Below are 15,641 nucleotides of genomic sequence, written 5' to 3'. Positions count from 1 at the left end.
CCTTCAAGTGCCTATGATTTACTCTAGTCAAAATGTTTAACTTGAATTCATCAGGCCTTTCAGCCTTTTTCAACTGAAATTTTGGGAAAGAATTAAGCCATGTAGAAAGTAATTCAAGTGACTAACTTCTCAATCATCCTAAGAATGGTATATAGCTAGTACCTATATTAACACATAGGGAAGAACTCACTATATACAACTGATGTCTTAGGGCATTAAGGCTTCATTCTCATAAGGAGTCCCTACTGAGAGGGGCTGCTTTAGATATAACTTTTAATTGGAGGAAATGCAGAGAATAGAAAAACAATCAAAATGAAACAAAGAGGAAGCAAACAGAAAATCCAGAAGGTGGAGTACCTTATAAAACAACTGACTCAATCTCTTTAATAAGTCACTGTCATTTTTTAAAAAGGGAGAGGAAGGGGGATTATGCTAGATTAAGAGACATGATAACCTGATTCAAGGCATGGTCCTAGACTGGATATTGGTTTGGAAAAACTCTGTAAAGGATATTTTGAGACTAACTTGGGAAATCTTAATATGGTCTGGATATTACATAATATAAAAAACTGACTGAGCTAAATAACCGGGAAAAAAAACAGAATGTAGAAAGGGAGAGAGAGTATAATCTCATTTTCATTAAAAAAAGAAATCTGTATATATGTTTATAGAGGATATTACAGGGTTAAAAGTAGGATCTCCAGATGGTTTGAATGTAATTTGCTTGTCTATATTTTCTAAGTTCACCTCCCTAACAAAATATCAATTCATCCTTAAGAGGGAATCCTTTCCTTAGTAAAATAAGTTTATAATACTTCCTTTAGCATGGCCCTTCATCAAGAGTCAACAGTTTGTAGCATGGTATGGTAGAAGATATATAATCAGAAGGTCCGAGTTCAAATTCTGAATTAGCAGTTGTGAAACTCTAAAACTATTTCTCATTTGTAACATGAAGATAATATCACACCCACAGCATTATTTAGGAGCTCAAGAAGTATAGCTTCTGAAAATATTTTGTAAAGTGTTACATAAATACCAAAGTATCATTGCCAAATTTTGCAAAGAAAACTATTTCACACCAAAGCAATCAGATTACAAGATAGCTACCATGGCTTTCTACCCTTTAGGGAACAACTCAGTATTCAAACCTACTCACCAACAGAGATACCACTGTACTAGAGTAGAAGGCCAAATCTTCTATGATTTCTGTACGCCGGTTAGCTCCAATTCGTAAGGAACGACTATGTACTTCTTCAGGTAACACTGTAAGGATCTCCAGTAGAAAAGGCAGAGAAGTTACATCATTGCTATATCTGGAAGGGAAAAGGAGAAAGATACATGAGAAGTTATTAAGAGTCGGAAAGTACAAAAATCACCCAAGATAACAAAAGCCATCAGAATAACCACCACCAACTAAATGCTGAGGGGGAGAAAAAATAAGATGCATTCTTTTGGCAAGGTATCTGGAAAGATGTTCCCATCAAAAATTTCACCTTCATATATAACCTTTGACCCAGCAATTCCAATTCCAGCAATTTACCTTTAAGAAACAACTCTCATATATATATATAAAGATAAGGATACAAAGCTGTTCATTGCAGTACTTTTTTATAATAGTAAAAACACAAATGTCCTCCAAAATTAGATATGAAAAAAAAGATTACAGACAGCCATACAATGGAATATGAGCAGCCATTATAACGCATGAGATATCTATATGGCATAACATGAAAAGATGTCCAGGACACATTAAGTGAAAAAAGTATACGAAATATATTACATCTGGGTGAAGAAATATATAGGTATATGTGCATTAAAACATACATGCACTTACTTATTCATACATTATTTAATTTATTTATTGGAGGTTTTTCAAAAAGTTAAAATAGAATTACGCTATGATACAGCAACTCCACTTCCAAGTGTATACCTCAAAGAATTAAAAGCAGGGACTCGGACAGACTTTGGTACACTAATGCTCATAGCAGCATTATTCACAATAGCCAAAAGGTAGAAATAGCCCAAGTGTCCAGCAACAGATGGATAAACAAAATATAGAATACACATACTCAAGACATAAAAAGGAATGAAGGGAATTCCAGGAAGACGGCAGATTAGGAGACAGAGCAAAATTCTCTGTGAAAAATACTACATGAAGGACAGAAAGCACCCCAGAACAGCAGCTTTGGGGTTCCACTGGCTGGGCAGGGACTTCTACACCCATAGTGAGTGTCTACTTGGAGAAACCAAAAGACTGCATGTAAGACTGGTGAATGTTCAGCCCAGAACATCACCAGGGAAAAGGCGGTTGGAACTGGCTGAGAGTGGGGAGAGGAGCAGCCTTCCAGGGCCTGGGAACCCTCCTCAGCAGCAGGCTTGGGTGATTCAATGCTTTGCAGACCCGTGGCCAAGAGCTCCCGTGCCAGGGACTGGTGGTTGGAGCAGGGAGATAAGTGTAGGAGGCGGCAGGTTGGGACTGGTGGTTGGAGCAGGGAGACAAGTGTGGGAGAGGGCAGGTTTCCACACCCCGCACAACCACTTTGCAGTTGGCTAGGAGATAACCCTTCAAAGCCCCATGACTGAGAGCTTCCTTGAGGGATTTCAGGATTTGGCCGGCTTGTTTCCACTCTTCCTCTACGAAAGCTTGAGGCGTGCACTGCCTAGAGCCAAGGCTGCTGCACAGAAGTGCCAGGAGCCCCCTCCAACCCAATCCCAGGGAAACAATAGATCTGACAAATAAAAACCAAAGGAAAAGATGGCTAATTCAAGAACTGCCTTCACAGTAATAACACTGAATGTGAATGGATTAAACCCCCCAATTAAAAGACATAGATTGGTAGAATGGATTAAAAAACATGAATCATTAATATGCTATTTACAGGAGACTCATCTTAGACCCAGTGACACAAAGAAACTGAAAATGAAAGGATAGAAAAAAATATTCCATGCAAGCTTCAGCCAAAAGAAAGCAGGGGTAGCAATACTAATTTCAGATAAAATAGACTTTAAATGCAAGGATGTCATAAGAAACAAAGGACACTATATATTAATAAAAGAGACAATTAAACAAGAATAACAATCATAAATGTTTATGCACCCAATCAAGGTGCTCCAAAGTACATGAGACAAACACTGGCAAAACTGAAGGAACCAACAGATGCTTCCACAATAATTGTGGGGCACTTCAGTACACCACTGTCTCCTATAAATAGACCAACCAGACAGAGGACCAATAAGGAAACTGAGAAGTTAAACAATTTGATAAATGAATTAGATTTAACAGACATATATACAGCATTACTTCCCAAATTATGAGGATACACATTCTTCTCTGGTGCTCATGGAACTTTCTCCAGGATAGATCATATGCTGGGGCATAAAACAAGCTTCAATAAATTTAAAAAGACTGAAATTACCCAAAGCACATCCTCTGACTACAATGGAACGCAACTAGAAGTCAATAACTGTCAAAGAACCAGAACATTCACAAATATCTGGAGGTTAAACAACATACTCCTAAACAATCAGTGTCTCAAAGAAGCAAGTGCAAGAGAAACTGCCAAACATCTAGAGATGAATGAAAATGAGAACATGACATATCAAAACCTATGGGATGCAGCACAGGTGGTGCTGAGGGGGAAATTTATAGCTCTAAATGCCTACACTAAAAAAGAAAAGAGCTAAAATCAAAGAACTAATGGAACAACTGAAGAAGCTAGAAAATGATCAGCAAACTAATCCTAAAGCAAGTAGAATAAAAGAAATAACAAGGATTAAAGCAGAAATAAATGACACGGAGATCAAAAAAACAATAGAACAAATAAAACCAAAAGTTGGTTCTTTGGGAAGATCAACAAGATTGACAAACCCTTAGCTAGACTGACAAAGTCAAAAAAAGAAAAGATCCAAATAAACAAAATAATAAATGACGGGGTGCATTACGGTAGATCCCAAAGAAATTTTAAAAATCATAACAGTATACTATGAACAACTGTACGCCAACAAACTAGACAATTTAGAGGAAATGGATAATTTTCTGGAAACACATGTACAACCTAGACTGACCAGAGAAGAAAGAGAAAACTTCAACAAACAAATCACAAGCAAAGAGATCCAATCAGTCATCAAAAAGCCTACAAATAAAAGCCCAGGGCCAGATGGCTTCAAAAGGTAATTCTACCAAACTTTCCAAAAATAACTGAAATCATTCCTACTTAAACTCTTTCAAAAAATTGATGGGAATGGAACACTACCTAACTCATTTTATGAAGCCAACACCACTCCAATACCAAAACCAAATAAAGATGCTATAAGAAAGGAAAACTACAGGCCAATCTCCCGAATGAATACAGATACAAAATACTTGCAAATCAAACCCAAAGACATATTAAAAGAATTATACACCATGAACATGTGGCATTCATCCCAGGCATGCAAGGGTGGTTCAACATAAGAAAATCAATCAATGTAATACAACACATTAACAAATCAAAAGGGAAAAATCAAATGATTATCTCAATAGATGCGGAAAAAGCATTAGACAAAATTTAGCAACCTTTTTTTGATAAAAACACTTCAAAAGTTAGGAACCAAAAGAAACGTCCTCAATATGATAAAGGGCATATATGAAAAACCCACAGCCAGCATAGTTCACAATGGTGAGAGACTGAAAGCCTTCCCTCTAAGATCAGGAACAACACAATAATGTCACCACTATTATTCAACATTGTGCTAGAAATTCTAGCCAGAGCAATTCGCCAAGACAAAGATATAAAAGGTATCCAAATTAGAAAGGAAGAATAAAACTGTCATTATTTGCAGATGATATGATCTTATATTTAGAAAACCCTGAAAAATCGAAGATACAGCTCCTTGAGCTAATAAACAAATTCAGCGAAGTGGCGGGATATAAGATTAATACACAGAAGTCAGTAATGTTCCTACACACTAGTAATGAACAAACTGAAGAGGCAATAAAAACAAAATTCCTTTCACAATAGCAACTAAAAAAATCAAGTACCTAAGAATAAACTTAACCAAGGACATAAAAAACCTCTGCACAGAAAATTATAAAATTTTACTAAAAGAAATAAAAAAGGACCTAAATTCTATCCAAACTAATCTACAGATTCAATGCAATTCCAATCAAAATTCTAACAACCTACTTCACAGGCTTGGAAAAGCTAGTTATCAAATTTATTTGGAAGAGAAAGTGGCCTCAAATTGCTAAAAACATTCTAAAAAAGAAAAACAAAGTGGGAGGATTTACACTTCCTGACACTGAAGCCTACTACAATGCCACAGTAGCCAAAACAGCATGGTATTGGCACAAAGACAGACATATTAATCAGTGGAACTGAATTGAGAATTCAGAAACAGACCCCCAGATCTATGGTCGACTGATTTTTGATAAGGCCCCCAAATCCACTGAACTGGGACAGAACAGTCTCTTCAACAAACGGGGCTGGGAGAACTGGATATCCAGATCCAAAAGAATGAAAGAGGACCCCTACCTCCCACCTCATACAAAAATTAACTCAAAGTGGATCAAAGATCTCAGTAGAAGAGACAGTACCATAAAACTCCTAGAAAATAATGTAGGGAAACATCTTCAAGACCTAGTATTAGGAAGTCACTTCTTAGACCTTATCCCCAAAGCATAAGTAACAAAAGATCATTGGGAATTCCTCAAAATCAAAAGCTTCTATACCTCAAAGGAATTTGTCAAAGCAGGCAACTCAATGGGAGAAAATATTTGGAAACCAAGTATTTGATAAGAGACTGATACCTCGTATATATAAAGAAATCCTACAACCCAACAACAATAGTACAAATAGGCCAATTATAAAATGGGCAAAAGATACGAAAAGACATTTCTCCGAAGAGGAGATACAAATGGCTAAAAAACATCTGAAAAAATGTTCATCTTCATTAGCTATTAGAGAGATGCAAATCAAGACCACAATGAGATGTCATCTCACACCAATAAGAATGGTAGCCATTAAACAAACAGGAAACTACAAATGCTGGAGAGGATGTGGAGAAATTGAAACTTTTATTCATTCTTGGTTGGACTGTGTAATGGTATAGCCACTCTGGAAGACAGTTTGGCAGTTCCTCAAAAAACGAGATATTGAGTTACCCTACAATCTAGCAATTTCACTTCTCGGTATATACCCAGAAGATCTGAAAACAGCGACATGAACAGATATTTGCACACCGGTATTCATAGAGGCATTGTTCACAATTGCAAAGAGATGGAAAAAAATCCCAATGTCCTTCAACAGAGGACTGGATAAACGAAATGTGATATATATACACACAATGGAATACTATGCAACAGTAAGAAGGAATGAGGTTGTGAAACATATGACAACGTGGATGAACCTTAAAGACACAATGCTGAGTGAAATAAGCCAGACACAAAAGGAGAGATATTGTATGTTGCCACTATTGTGAACTCCATGAAAAATGTAAAACAAGTTTCTTGTAATGTAGAATTCAACAGACCTAGAGATAGCTAAGCTAGTGAAGGGGAAATGATAATCTAATATGTACAGATATGATAATGACGATGAACTTAATGGTATGGGAATGGTCAGGTGTGACTATGTTTGTTAATGGGATTATAAGTATCAGTGATATACTAAAGGCGACCATGTTCGTAAATGATTGTTTAAAGGCATGTAACCCACAGAATAGCACCACAATTCTAAATAAGTGTTAGCATGATACACTTATAAGGTATGACACTGGTATAGAGGGTTAACAATAGAGTGGTATGGAAAAACTATCCATTACATATTAAAGACTATATTTAATAGGAATATCTTACCAACACTACACTAATACGAGGGATGAATAATTAGCAGCTGATAAGAGCTCCTGGATGTATTATGTTATGGTAATAGTTTAAAGTCAAAATTGATGATGATTGTACAACCAAGTAAGATAATGTAAGAAACTGACCATTCATCTTGGGATAGAACATACATTAAATGAAATTAGGAACCCACGTGTGCTGGTTTGAATGTATTATGTACCCCAGAAAAAGCCATATTCTTTGACACAATCTTGTGGGGCAGACATATTAGTGGGGATTAAGTTGGAACGTTTGTATTAGGTTGTTGTCATGGAAATGCACCCCACCCAATTGTAGGTGATAACACTGATGAGATAACTTCCATGGAGGCGTGGCCCCACCCATTCAGGGTGGGCCTTGATCAGTGGAGCCATATAAATGAGCTGACAAACAGAAGGAACTCAGTGCAGCTGAGAGTGACATTTTGAAGAGGAGTTACAGCCAAGAGAGACACTTTGAAGAAAGCATAGGAGCTGCAGATGAGAGACAGTTTGAAGACGGCCGTTGAAAGCAGACTCTTGCTCTGGAGAAGCTAAGAGAGGACAAATACCCCAAGAGCAACTAAGAGTGACATTTTTGAAGAACTGCAGCCTAGAGAGGAACATCCTGGGAGAAAGCCATTTTGAAACCAGAACTTTGGAGCAGACACCAGCCATGTGCCTTCCCAGCTAACAGAGGTTTTCTGGACACCACTGGCCATCCTCTAGTGAAGGTACCCGATTGCTGATGTATTACCTTGGACACTTTATGGCCTTAAGACTGTAACTGTGTAAACAAATAAACCCCCTTTTATAAAAGCCAATCCATCTCTGATATTTCGCATTCCGGCAGCATTAGCAAACTAGAACACCACTACTTAATAAATCAAGTCCTTGACTCGAGGCTTGCTCTTGTGAAATTTAGGGTTGTAAATGGGAGGCTGAGCTCTCCTATAATTATGCCTAAGAGGCACTTCCAGGGAACCTCTTTTGTCGCTCATATGCTGCCTTTCTCTCTCTAAGCCCAACTTGGCAAAAAGATTCATTAACCTCCCACCCCATGAGGGACATGACTCCCAGGGGAATGAATCTCTCTGCAAGGTGGGATATGACTCCCAGGAATGAGCCTGGTTCTGGCAGCGAGGGATTGAAAATGTCTATTTGACCAAAAGGGGGAAAAAAGAGAAGTAACAAGCTGAGGTCACAGTGGTTGAGAGATTCCAAATAGAGTTGAGAGGCTATCTTGGAGGTTTCTCTTATGCAAGCTCCAGCTAGACATCCAAAATGGCCAAAGCATGCCATGCCCTTAACAAAAGTAGTCCCCAAATATGTAGGTCCCTACCTGAGATTCCATAAAAGAGTCATTTACTAGATTTTATCCTTCAGAAACTTAAATCCACCAGTGTTCCTATGCCAGACAAGTCCTAAAACCCAGAGGCAACAGCCTCTTTAACATTAACAATCAGATACAGCCCCCTTCCTCATACTGTCGACACCCCCTTTCAATATGAACAAATTAGGGTGCTCACTGCCTAGACTCCCCTAAAGATGGAGAAAAAATTAAGTGAGAGGAAGGAGTAGCAACCAGATAAGATTTAACAAAGCTCTATGAATACGAGAAGTTTATATAAATATATATATATATTTTTAGACGCTGGGGTGTTGGAATAGCTAGAAGGAGGTAAATGACATGGTGGAACTGAAAGCTATAACATCCTTTGGGTTTTGCTCCTTAGCTGCTCGTTGAATTGGGCCTTGAAGGTGTTCACCTTTCTGTCAATACCTTGTATTGCCCAATAGGGAAGGGACTGAGACTGTGGAACTGTGACCCATAACAATTTTTGAAATTACCTATATAACTATTTGTTGAGCTGTACATAGAGTTAACACCTTTCTGTATGTTTGTTATATTTTACAATAATGGAAGTAGCTGAAGTTGTGGAACAGTGACCCATGACATTCTTTGAAATTTGCTCTCTAAATACTTGTTAAATCGTACTTTGAAAGTTATCACTGTTATGTATATATGTTAAAGTTCACACACACAAAAAAATGTCTCTGGGGGAATAAAAAACAATAAGAAAAGTCCATAATAGTTTGGAATCCTGCCAGCTCATTTCCACTGTAGTTCACCTCCCTGTACTACGTTTCTGCCTTTAAAAAGTATATTCAAAATAAACTAGGATAACACAGTGATCGTAAATAATTAAAAAAAAACGGGAACCTGAGTTACTTCAATTCTAACATTTTGTGTGACCTTTTGGAGTGTTTACTTGTATATAAAATTGAAACTGTGAAATAGAGAATGAACTACAAGGTGCAGTTTTACTGTTGGCAAGTGAAGATTTTAGTTGATCTGTGGAATATTTTACTGACTTTGAATAGTGTCTTTAAAATTGAAATTTATTTTCCTTTCTTGATTATTATTTTAAAACAGAAGAATGACTCAAGAAAATAAAACATTACATTTGTGTTATGATTAATAGTTGCATATATTGTTTTATTGGTACTTGCTTATTAATTACTGGACAATTATTGCATAAAATATAATTTTTTCAGACAGTGACAAAAGGACCAAAGTTCAATCTGTTAGATAATTATAAACACTGTTGAATGAATAGTTTTTTTTCCAAAAAAAAAAAAAAGGAATGAAGTTCTGATACATATACAATAAAGATGAATGTCGAAATCATTTGTTGCATAAAATAATCACACACAGAAGGAGGAAAAATACTGTATAATCCCACTTATATGAAGTATCCACAATAAGCAAATTCAAAGACAGGAAGTAGATTAGAGGTTATAAGGGACTGTGAGCAGGAGGGAATATGGAGTTTTTGTCTAATAAATGCAGAGTTTCTATTCTGGGTCATGTAAAAGTTCTGGTAATGGATGATGGTGACAGTGGTACAACATTGTCAATTTAATACCATGGAAGTATACTTAAAAATGGTTAAAATGGGAAATTCTGTATTACATGTTACCACTATTAAAAAAAAAGACATCTGCTTTTTCAAACTTAATTTCCTAACCAAATACCACAATGCAAGTAGATGTCAAGATTATTTGCCAGAACTAATGAGGAAATGCTTTATTCAAAGTAGCAGTTTCATGTATCCAAAAATAATTTCCTCTGACAGACATGAAACCAACCCCAATTACCAAGAACATATATTTATAACAAGCTTCAATTTAATACAATTTAAAATATTCTCACAATATTTTTACAAACTTGTTGATACACCAGTTAGTAGGACTGACCCAAAAAGCAATGAAAGATACTGCTGCAGTTAATTCTGAGGAGTGTGGGTGGGGTGGTGGATATTACAAAGGTTGTTTAAGTCCCACATAATATATTTCTGTTGTATTTAAATTTTAAATGACTTTCTTTTAATTTAACAAAGGTTATAAGATGTAAGTCTATGTTAAGAGTTCAGAGAAACAGTCCAAACATCTAGCTATTACTAATAAATTTCTACATGTAGGTTAATGGTAATTCCAAATGCTAGTATATGTACAATCAATTTAAGTTACTTACTTTTCCACCAATGTTTGTACACACCCCTTCCAGGAAGGCATCTGTAGGGCAAGGTCTGCTATTGCTAAAGCCAGCTGAATAAAAAGAAGAGAGATTAAATAAAGGAACACAGCAGATGAACATTTAAAGTTACCATCAATATTAAGTAGAAAGCAAAGAAACTGAATTTCTTCCAAACGAAATGACAACGAAGACTGATATCTCCCCTCCTACACACACACACACACACACACACACACACACACACACACACACACACCTATATACATATCATGTAAACTCTCCTGGCCTAGTCACCAATTTCTGGGATTTAAAAGTTAAGTTTTAAAAATTAAAAAAAAAAAAAAACAAAAAAAAAAACAAATGTAGTCAGAAAGAATAAACTGAAGAATTCCCTCAGAATATACTGATACTTACTTTTATTTGGGTAATACCACAAACTTCACAAACAGATAGGTTACAATCTGCCAAAAGGCCAAAGCTACTGACAAGATCAGACCTGTAACTCACTCATCAAGTAATGGATTGCCATTTCCCTTCCCTTTCCAGTTCTCATCTTGAAGCCTTAGGCAAAAGCTTCCTTTTCAAGGGCATATCTACACCAGTGATATCCTTTCTAATTTACCTCCCTGTCTAAGGGGGAAAGGCCAGATGCTCTAGCTGCTCTGTGTGATTCATGAGACTTACTAGCCAGTCAGCACAGAAAGGATTCAGAGAAAAGGCAACAACATTGACCTCTCACCAAGCATAATACAGTATTTTTATCATCAATTTTCACAAAAGCAGGCAGATGTGTGCCTCAGAAATACCCTTTTTGGTATTTTATTCAGTTTGAAACCAAATGAACACTAAGAGAGTAAAAAAGATTTAAATTTTCACTTTTTATCCACCTATAAAATTACAGTAATGAGACTGTAATAAAGTTAGCATTACCTCATATGCCTAGCAATATCAATCAAAATATAGATAAATCCAAAGGGTCTCACAAATTTCCCTAATAAGCATAGAGGATTTACCTGCGTTACAATGACAGGTGACAAGTCTTTCAAGTTCTGGATATGGGTTAGCAATGAGTCCCGCAAAGAAGCATGAGAGTCTGTGGGGAGCTCATAAAATGAGGTCTGAATCTTCATTTTCATGGTCTGTGCAGCAAAATAGCATGATTCCACATCTTGCCGGATCTGTAACAACTGGTCTGAAATCTCCCATGCATGAACCTGAAAGCAGATCAGACAAAGAAGTCTTAAACACTACTTTTCTAAATAATTTCAATGCCATACAAACTTCAACATATGTATAAACATATTTAGACCAAAGCATAATAAAAGAAAACTATAACGAGCTAAATATTATCTACCAATTCAGCCATTACCTCAAACGACATAGCTACCTGTCAAAAAAAACTACTACCTAAAATCTCTCTGATTCATTTTAGGAAGGTGTGAGGGATATCAATTGATTTGATAGATCTAATCTTGCTGGTTTGAATTAATAATTGTGTAGGAGAAAGGGCATAAAGAAAATGACCCAAAAGTTAACACTAGTAAAATTCCATTGTATAACTTCCAACCCTAATCTACAGGACGGATGGTTCTTCTCTTTTTCCATCTGAAATAAATAAGTTTTACTCACTCTTTGAATTGAGTCTGGAAGCTATTTTACTGTATCTATTAGTAGGAGAATATATTTCACATTGGTCTCAGAAAAACTATCTTGCCCTAAGTGAATATTTCACATATTTTAATTATGTTTGAATGTATTTATAGTTGGCAGAGTGCTATACATATCACCAAAATCATTTTATTTTCACAGGAGAAAATAAACTTATTTATGGAAATAATAAAAAGAACAAAAGCATAGAATTTAGTCTCTAACAGCTAGTCAGGTTTTAAAAGAAAGTCCTAATGTGAAAGGTAGCTTTGGGAACAAAATTCTGCAGTACATGGTAGATGACTAAAGAATGAAAAGTTCTAATCCAGTTCTACAACAAACTGCCTGGAAGGCTAAAATGGACTGGCAACCTCAATCTCAATTCAGTAGCAGAGTCAGCTGTGAAGAGAGGCCATACAGTTATACCTAGTTAAATTCTTAAAAAGAATTTGTACTTCACAAGTAATACACAATTATTCCTCAAGATATTCCAAAGACAGATAAGCAGCAAGTCAAGATATAGAAACTGGAGGAAGAGTCAATAACCTATATAAGTTCCAAAAACAAACTGAAAACAGAAACCCTGAATTTATCAATTACAGGTTTACTGACATAAAACTGTTTTTAGACCAATAACAGGTTGGGGGAAAGTAAGCACAAAGCATTAATTTTCTTCCAGATATGGTATATTTTTATTAATTTTTTTGTTCTTTCTACCTCTAGCACAGTATTTCAAAAATAAATATGTGCTTGCTTCAGCAGTACATATACTAAAATTGGAACAATACAGAGAAGATTAGCATGGCCCCTGTGCAAGAATGACATGCAAATGCGTGAAGCGCTCCATATTTTTCATACATTCATGTATCAGGAGGAAATCCACTGATATATTAAGAAGAGTTTTCTCTCAGAGGTACAATTACAAATGATTTTTTCCTTTGTACTTTTTTAATTCCCTAAATTATCCATTATGATTTTGCATTACTTTTTAATACACATATGTATGAATATATAAATTTGTAAATAAACATTTGTACATAATTTAAAAAAATACTCAATAAATGTTTAGTGAATTCATGTACCACTCAATAAATGTTTTAATGAATTAATGTAACATCAATTTTCCTCTCTCAAGTAAAAAAACTTCCAAATAGTTTTTAGTTTTTCATTATCTAATCAGTAAATACAGTGCATCTACAACTTAATATACTATCAAAATATCTTTACTTTGCTCAAACTGTTATTTTAAAAAACAAGAGCAAAAGGAGTCCATGACATTTTGGAATCGCCACAAACAACCTCAATAAAAACAGAGCAATTAGAAAGCGAAACCAAAAAAATAATGGACAATATTTAAACAAAACTATGTGACAAAGTTATCTCCAGGAATCCCAAAACACAAGCAAGATGGGGACAAACTAGGAACATCTACAAGAATCTGTGAAGTATCAGCTTCAGTGAAAACGGAGGTAGAGGGGAACAGGTTATCTGCAAAAAAACCACCAAAAAAGCCAACAGGTATGTACTGGGAAGCATAAGGAGTCAATCTGAGCACAGCAGCTGAAAATGGAAGATGTTTTGCCCAATACAATGGTAGGTGAGTTGAAGAGGACCACATAAGGTCTAAAAAGGGATGGGGAATGGTCTAGCTTCTATAAACTCTTGAAACAGAATAACCAGGACATGATCCCAAATTGAGATGAAAGTGCTATGAACAAAATCAAAATTATATAGGACAAGTACAGGTGTCCTATATAAGGACAAGTAAGTTGTCCTACACAAAGGAAGAACAGGAAAGGGGAACAAAGGCAGGAAATCTCAGCAAACAATTATATTTGTAAACAACAGAAAAGGAGGCTCTATGAAGTTGGAAATACTAGCTTCCTTCTAAAAGTTCAGAAAAACTAATTTCACAAATAAGCAACAGAAGACAACTGAGGTCAAATACCACACACAGTTATAAAGAAAAAGGAGAATAATGAGCAGAACAATACCCCTACAAGGGAAGTAGTCCAGAAAAACAGAAAAAGAAGGAAAAAAAAACCCCAAAAAACCAACTAACCTACTATTTCAAAACAGGATAAAAAAACATTAAGAAAACAATATAGGATATGGAAAAACAGAATTGGAAAAATTCAGAAATTAGATAAAAGAATTAGAAATTAAAGAAACCACATTTCAGAGATGAAGATTAAACTAGGAGGAATGTCACAAAAGTTACTAATCACATCAGATAATATCTTAAGAGAAAAAGGTGAAAAGAAGTTGTTTTAAAAAATCAAAAAAGAAATGAAGAATGATAAAAAGAGTATAGAGAAAAATGACAAATGTTGAAGATAGGCAAAGAAGTTCTAACATATAGATAAAAGGAGTTCCCCTGAAAAAGAAAATCAAAGAACAGAATAATTTCTAAAACTGTAATTCAAGAAACTGTTCCTTATATCTGAAGAAAAAAAGAAAAATACACATTGAAAGAGCATATCATGTACCTGAAAATATTAACCTTGAGAAATAGTCTAGTAAAATTAATATACTTCAAGAAAAAGAATAAAATCATTTGGACATCTAGATTTTGAAAAGCTAGTAATTTATTAAGTGAAAGAAAGTTAGATTGCCATCTACTTTGAACTGAGTACTTCAAGGCAGAAGAAAGTAGAGTAACACAATGAACATACTCTAAAAAATGTGACAAAGATTTTATATTCATTCAAACTGACTTTCAAGTATAAGAGCCACAAACTGTTAGATGTAAGAATTCCGAGATTATTGTTCCCATAAGCCCTTCCTATAGAATTTGCCAAAAATAGTTAGCTTCAGGCACCAAAAGGATTAGTGTGAAGTAACAACAAAAGATTGGTGGTAAAGTTTAAACACATAGTTACAAAAACAAGAGTAAACAGAGGATAAAAAGGCAGAGTGAGGGTATAAAATGGTTACATGGTCTGACAGTACAGATATAGTATAAATATTAAAGAATGGAGGGAAAAGGGAAGAGCATATGCAAAAATAAATTTAACTGCTTCCAGAATGCATATCAGGGGTGGCAGTGTTAGTACTGTTAGTCTGAAGCTGTCGCTTGCTAATATGGGATAAGCAAATGAGTATATAATTATAGGATATTCTAATTCTTATCATCCTTTGTGTCCTTGACAACTTGTATTCTCAGTATGGAAGAAATAAAATGAAGGGCTTAAGTTTAAAACCTTGTAGAATTGAATTAAATTAGAAGTATTTATATGAATTCATGAGGTATTGTATCTTTAAATATATACTATTTATATACCTACCTACCTATATATATATACATGCATAAATAAATAAATAAAATTTCCTAGCTCTACCTACTGAAAACCCTATATATGATGTCAAACCTAATAACAATGGTCATCCCTGGTACCCACTTCATGCTTTTTATTTTCCCACTTCATGCTCTTTTAGGTTTGATCTCCCACTAAAAGAAACCAGAGCACCTTAGAGAAATGGCTGATTACAGGTCTGAAGCAGGAAACACACAATATAAGTCTATGATACATCTTGTCATGTCAGACAGCAAAGAAACTATAGAGTCGTATCAAAAGTTTGGGCTGCTTATGAACCTTGTTACTGCAAAGAA

At 35.3% G+C, this 15,641-nt stretch overlaps 1 protein-coding gene and 1 non-coding gene across 4 annotated transcripts in view; one reads left to right on the top strand and one right to left on the bottom strand.

Annotated features, from left to right (window-relative positions):
* Positions 1–15,641, bottom strand: part of TNPO3 (transportin 3) — a 114,978-nt gene that overhangs the window by 74,272 nt on the left and 25,065 nt on the right. For all 3 annotated transcript variants that reach the window (XM_037836191.1, XM_037836189.1, XM_037836190.1), the window contains 3 exons: positions 11,395–11,595; positions 10,379–10,452; positions 1,157–1,313 (listed from right to left, as the gene is read on the bottom strand). In XM_037836191.1, coding sequence (XP_037692119.1) covers positions 1,157–1,313; positions 10,379–10,452; positions 11,395–11,595 — 432 coding nt within the window. The remainder of the gene's footprint in view (positions 1–1,156; positions 1,314–10,378; positions 10,453–11,394; positions 11,596–15,641) is intronic.
* LOC119535636 lies at positions 12,775–12,881 on the top strand. The gene has a single exon (XR_005217249.1). It is a non-coding gene; the product is annotated as a U6 spliceosomal RNA (small nuclear RNA).

This window comes from Choloepus didactylus, chromosome 5 (genome assembly GCF_015220235.1).
Source record: "Choloepus didactylus isolate mChoDid1 chromosome 5, mChoDid1.pri, whole genome shotgun sequence".
NCBI lineage: Eukaryota > Metazoa > Chordata > Mammalia > Pilosa > Megalonychidae > Choloepus > Choloepus didactylus.
Note: the sequence above shows the minus strand (reverse complement) of the source record. Positions and strands in the feature narration are given on the sequence as shown.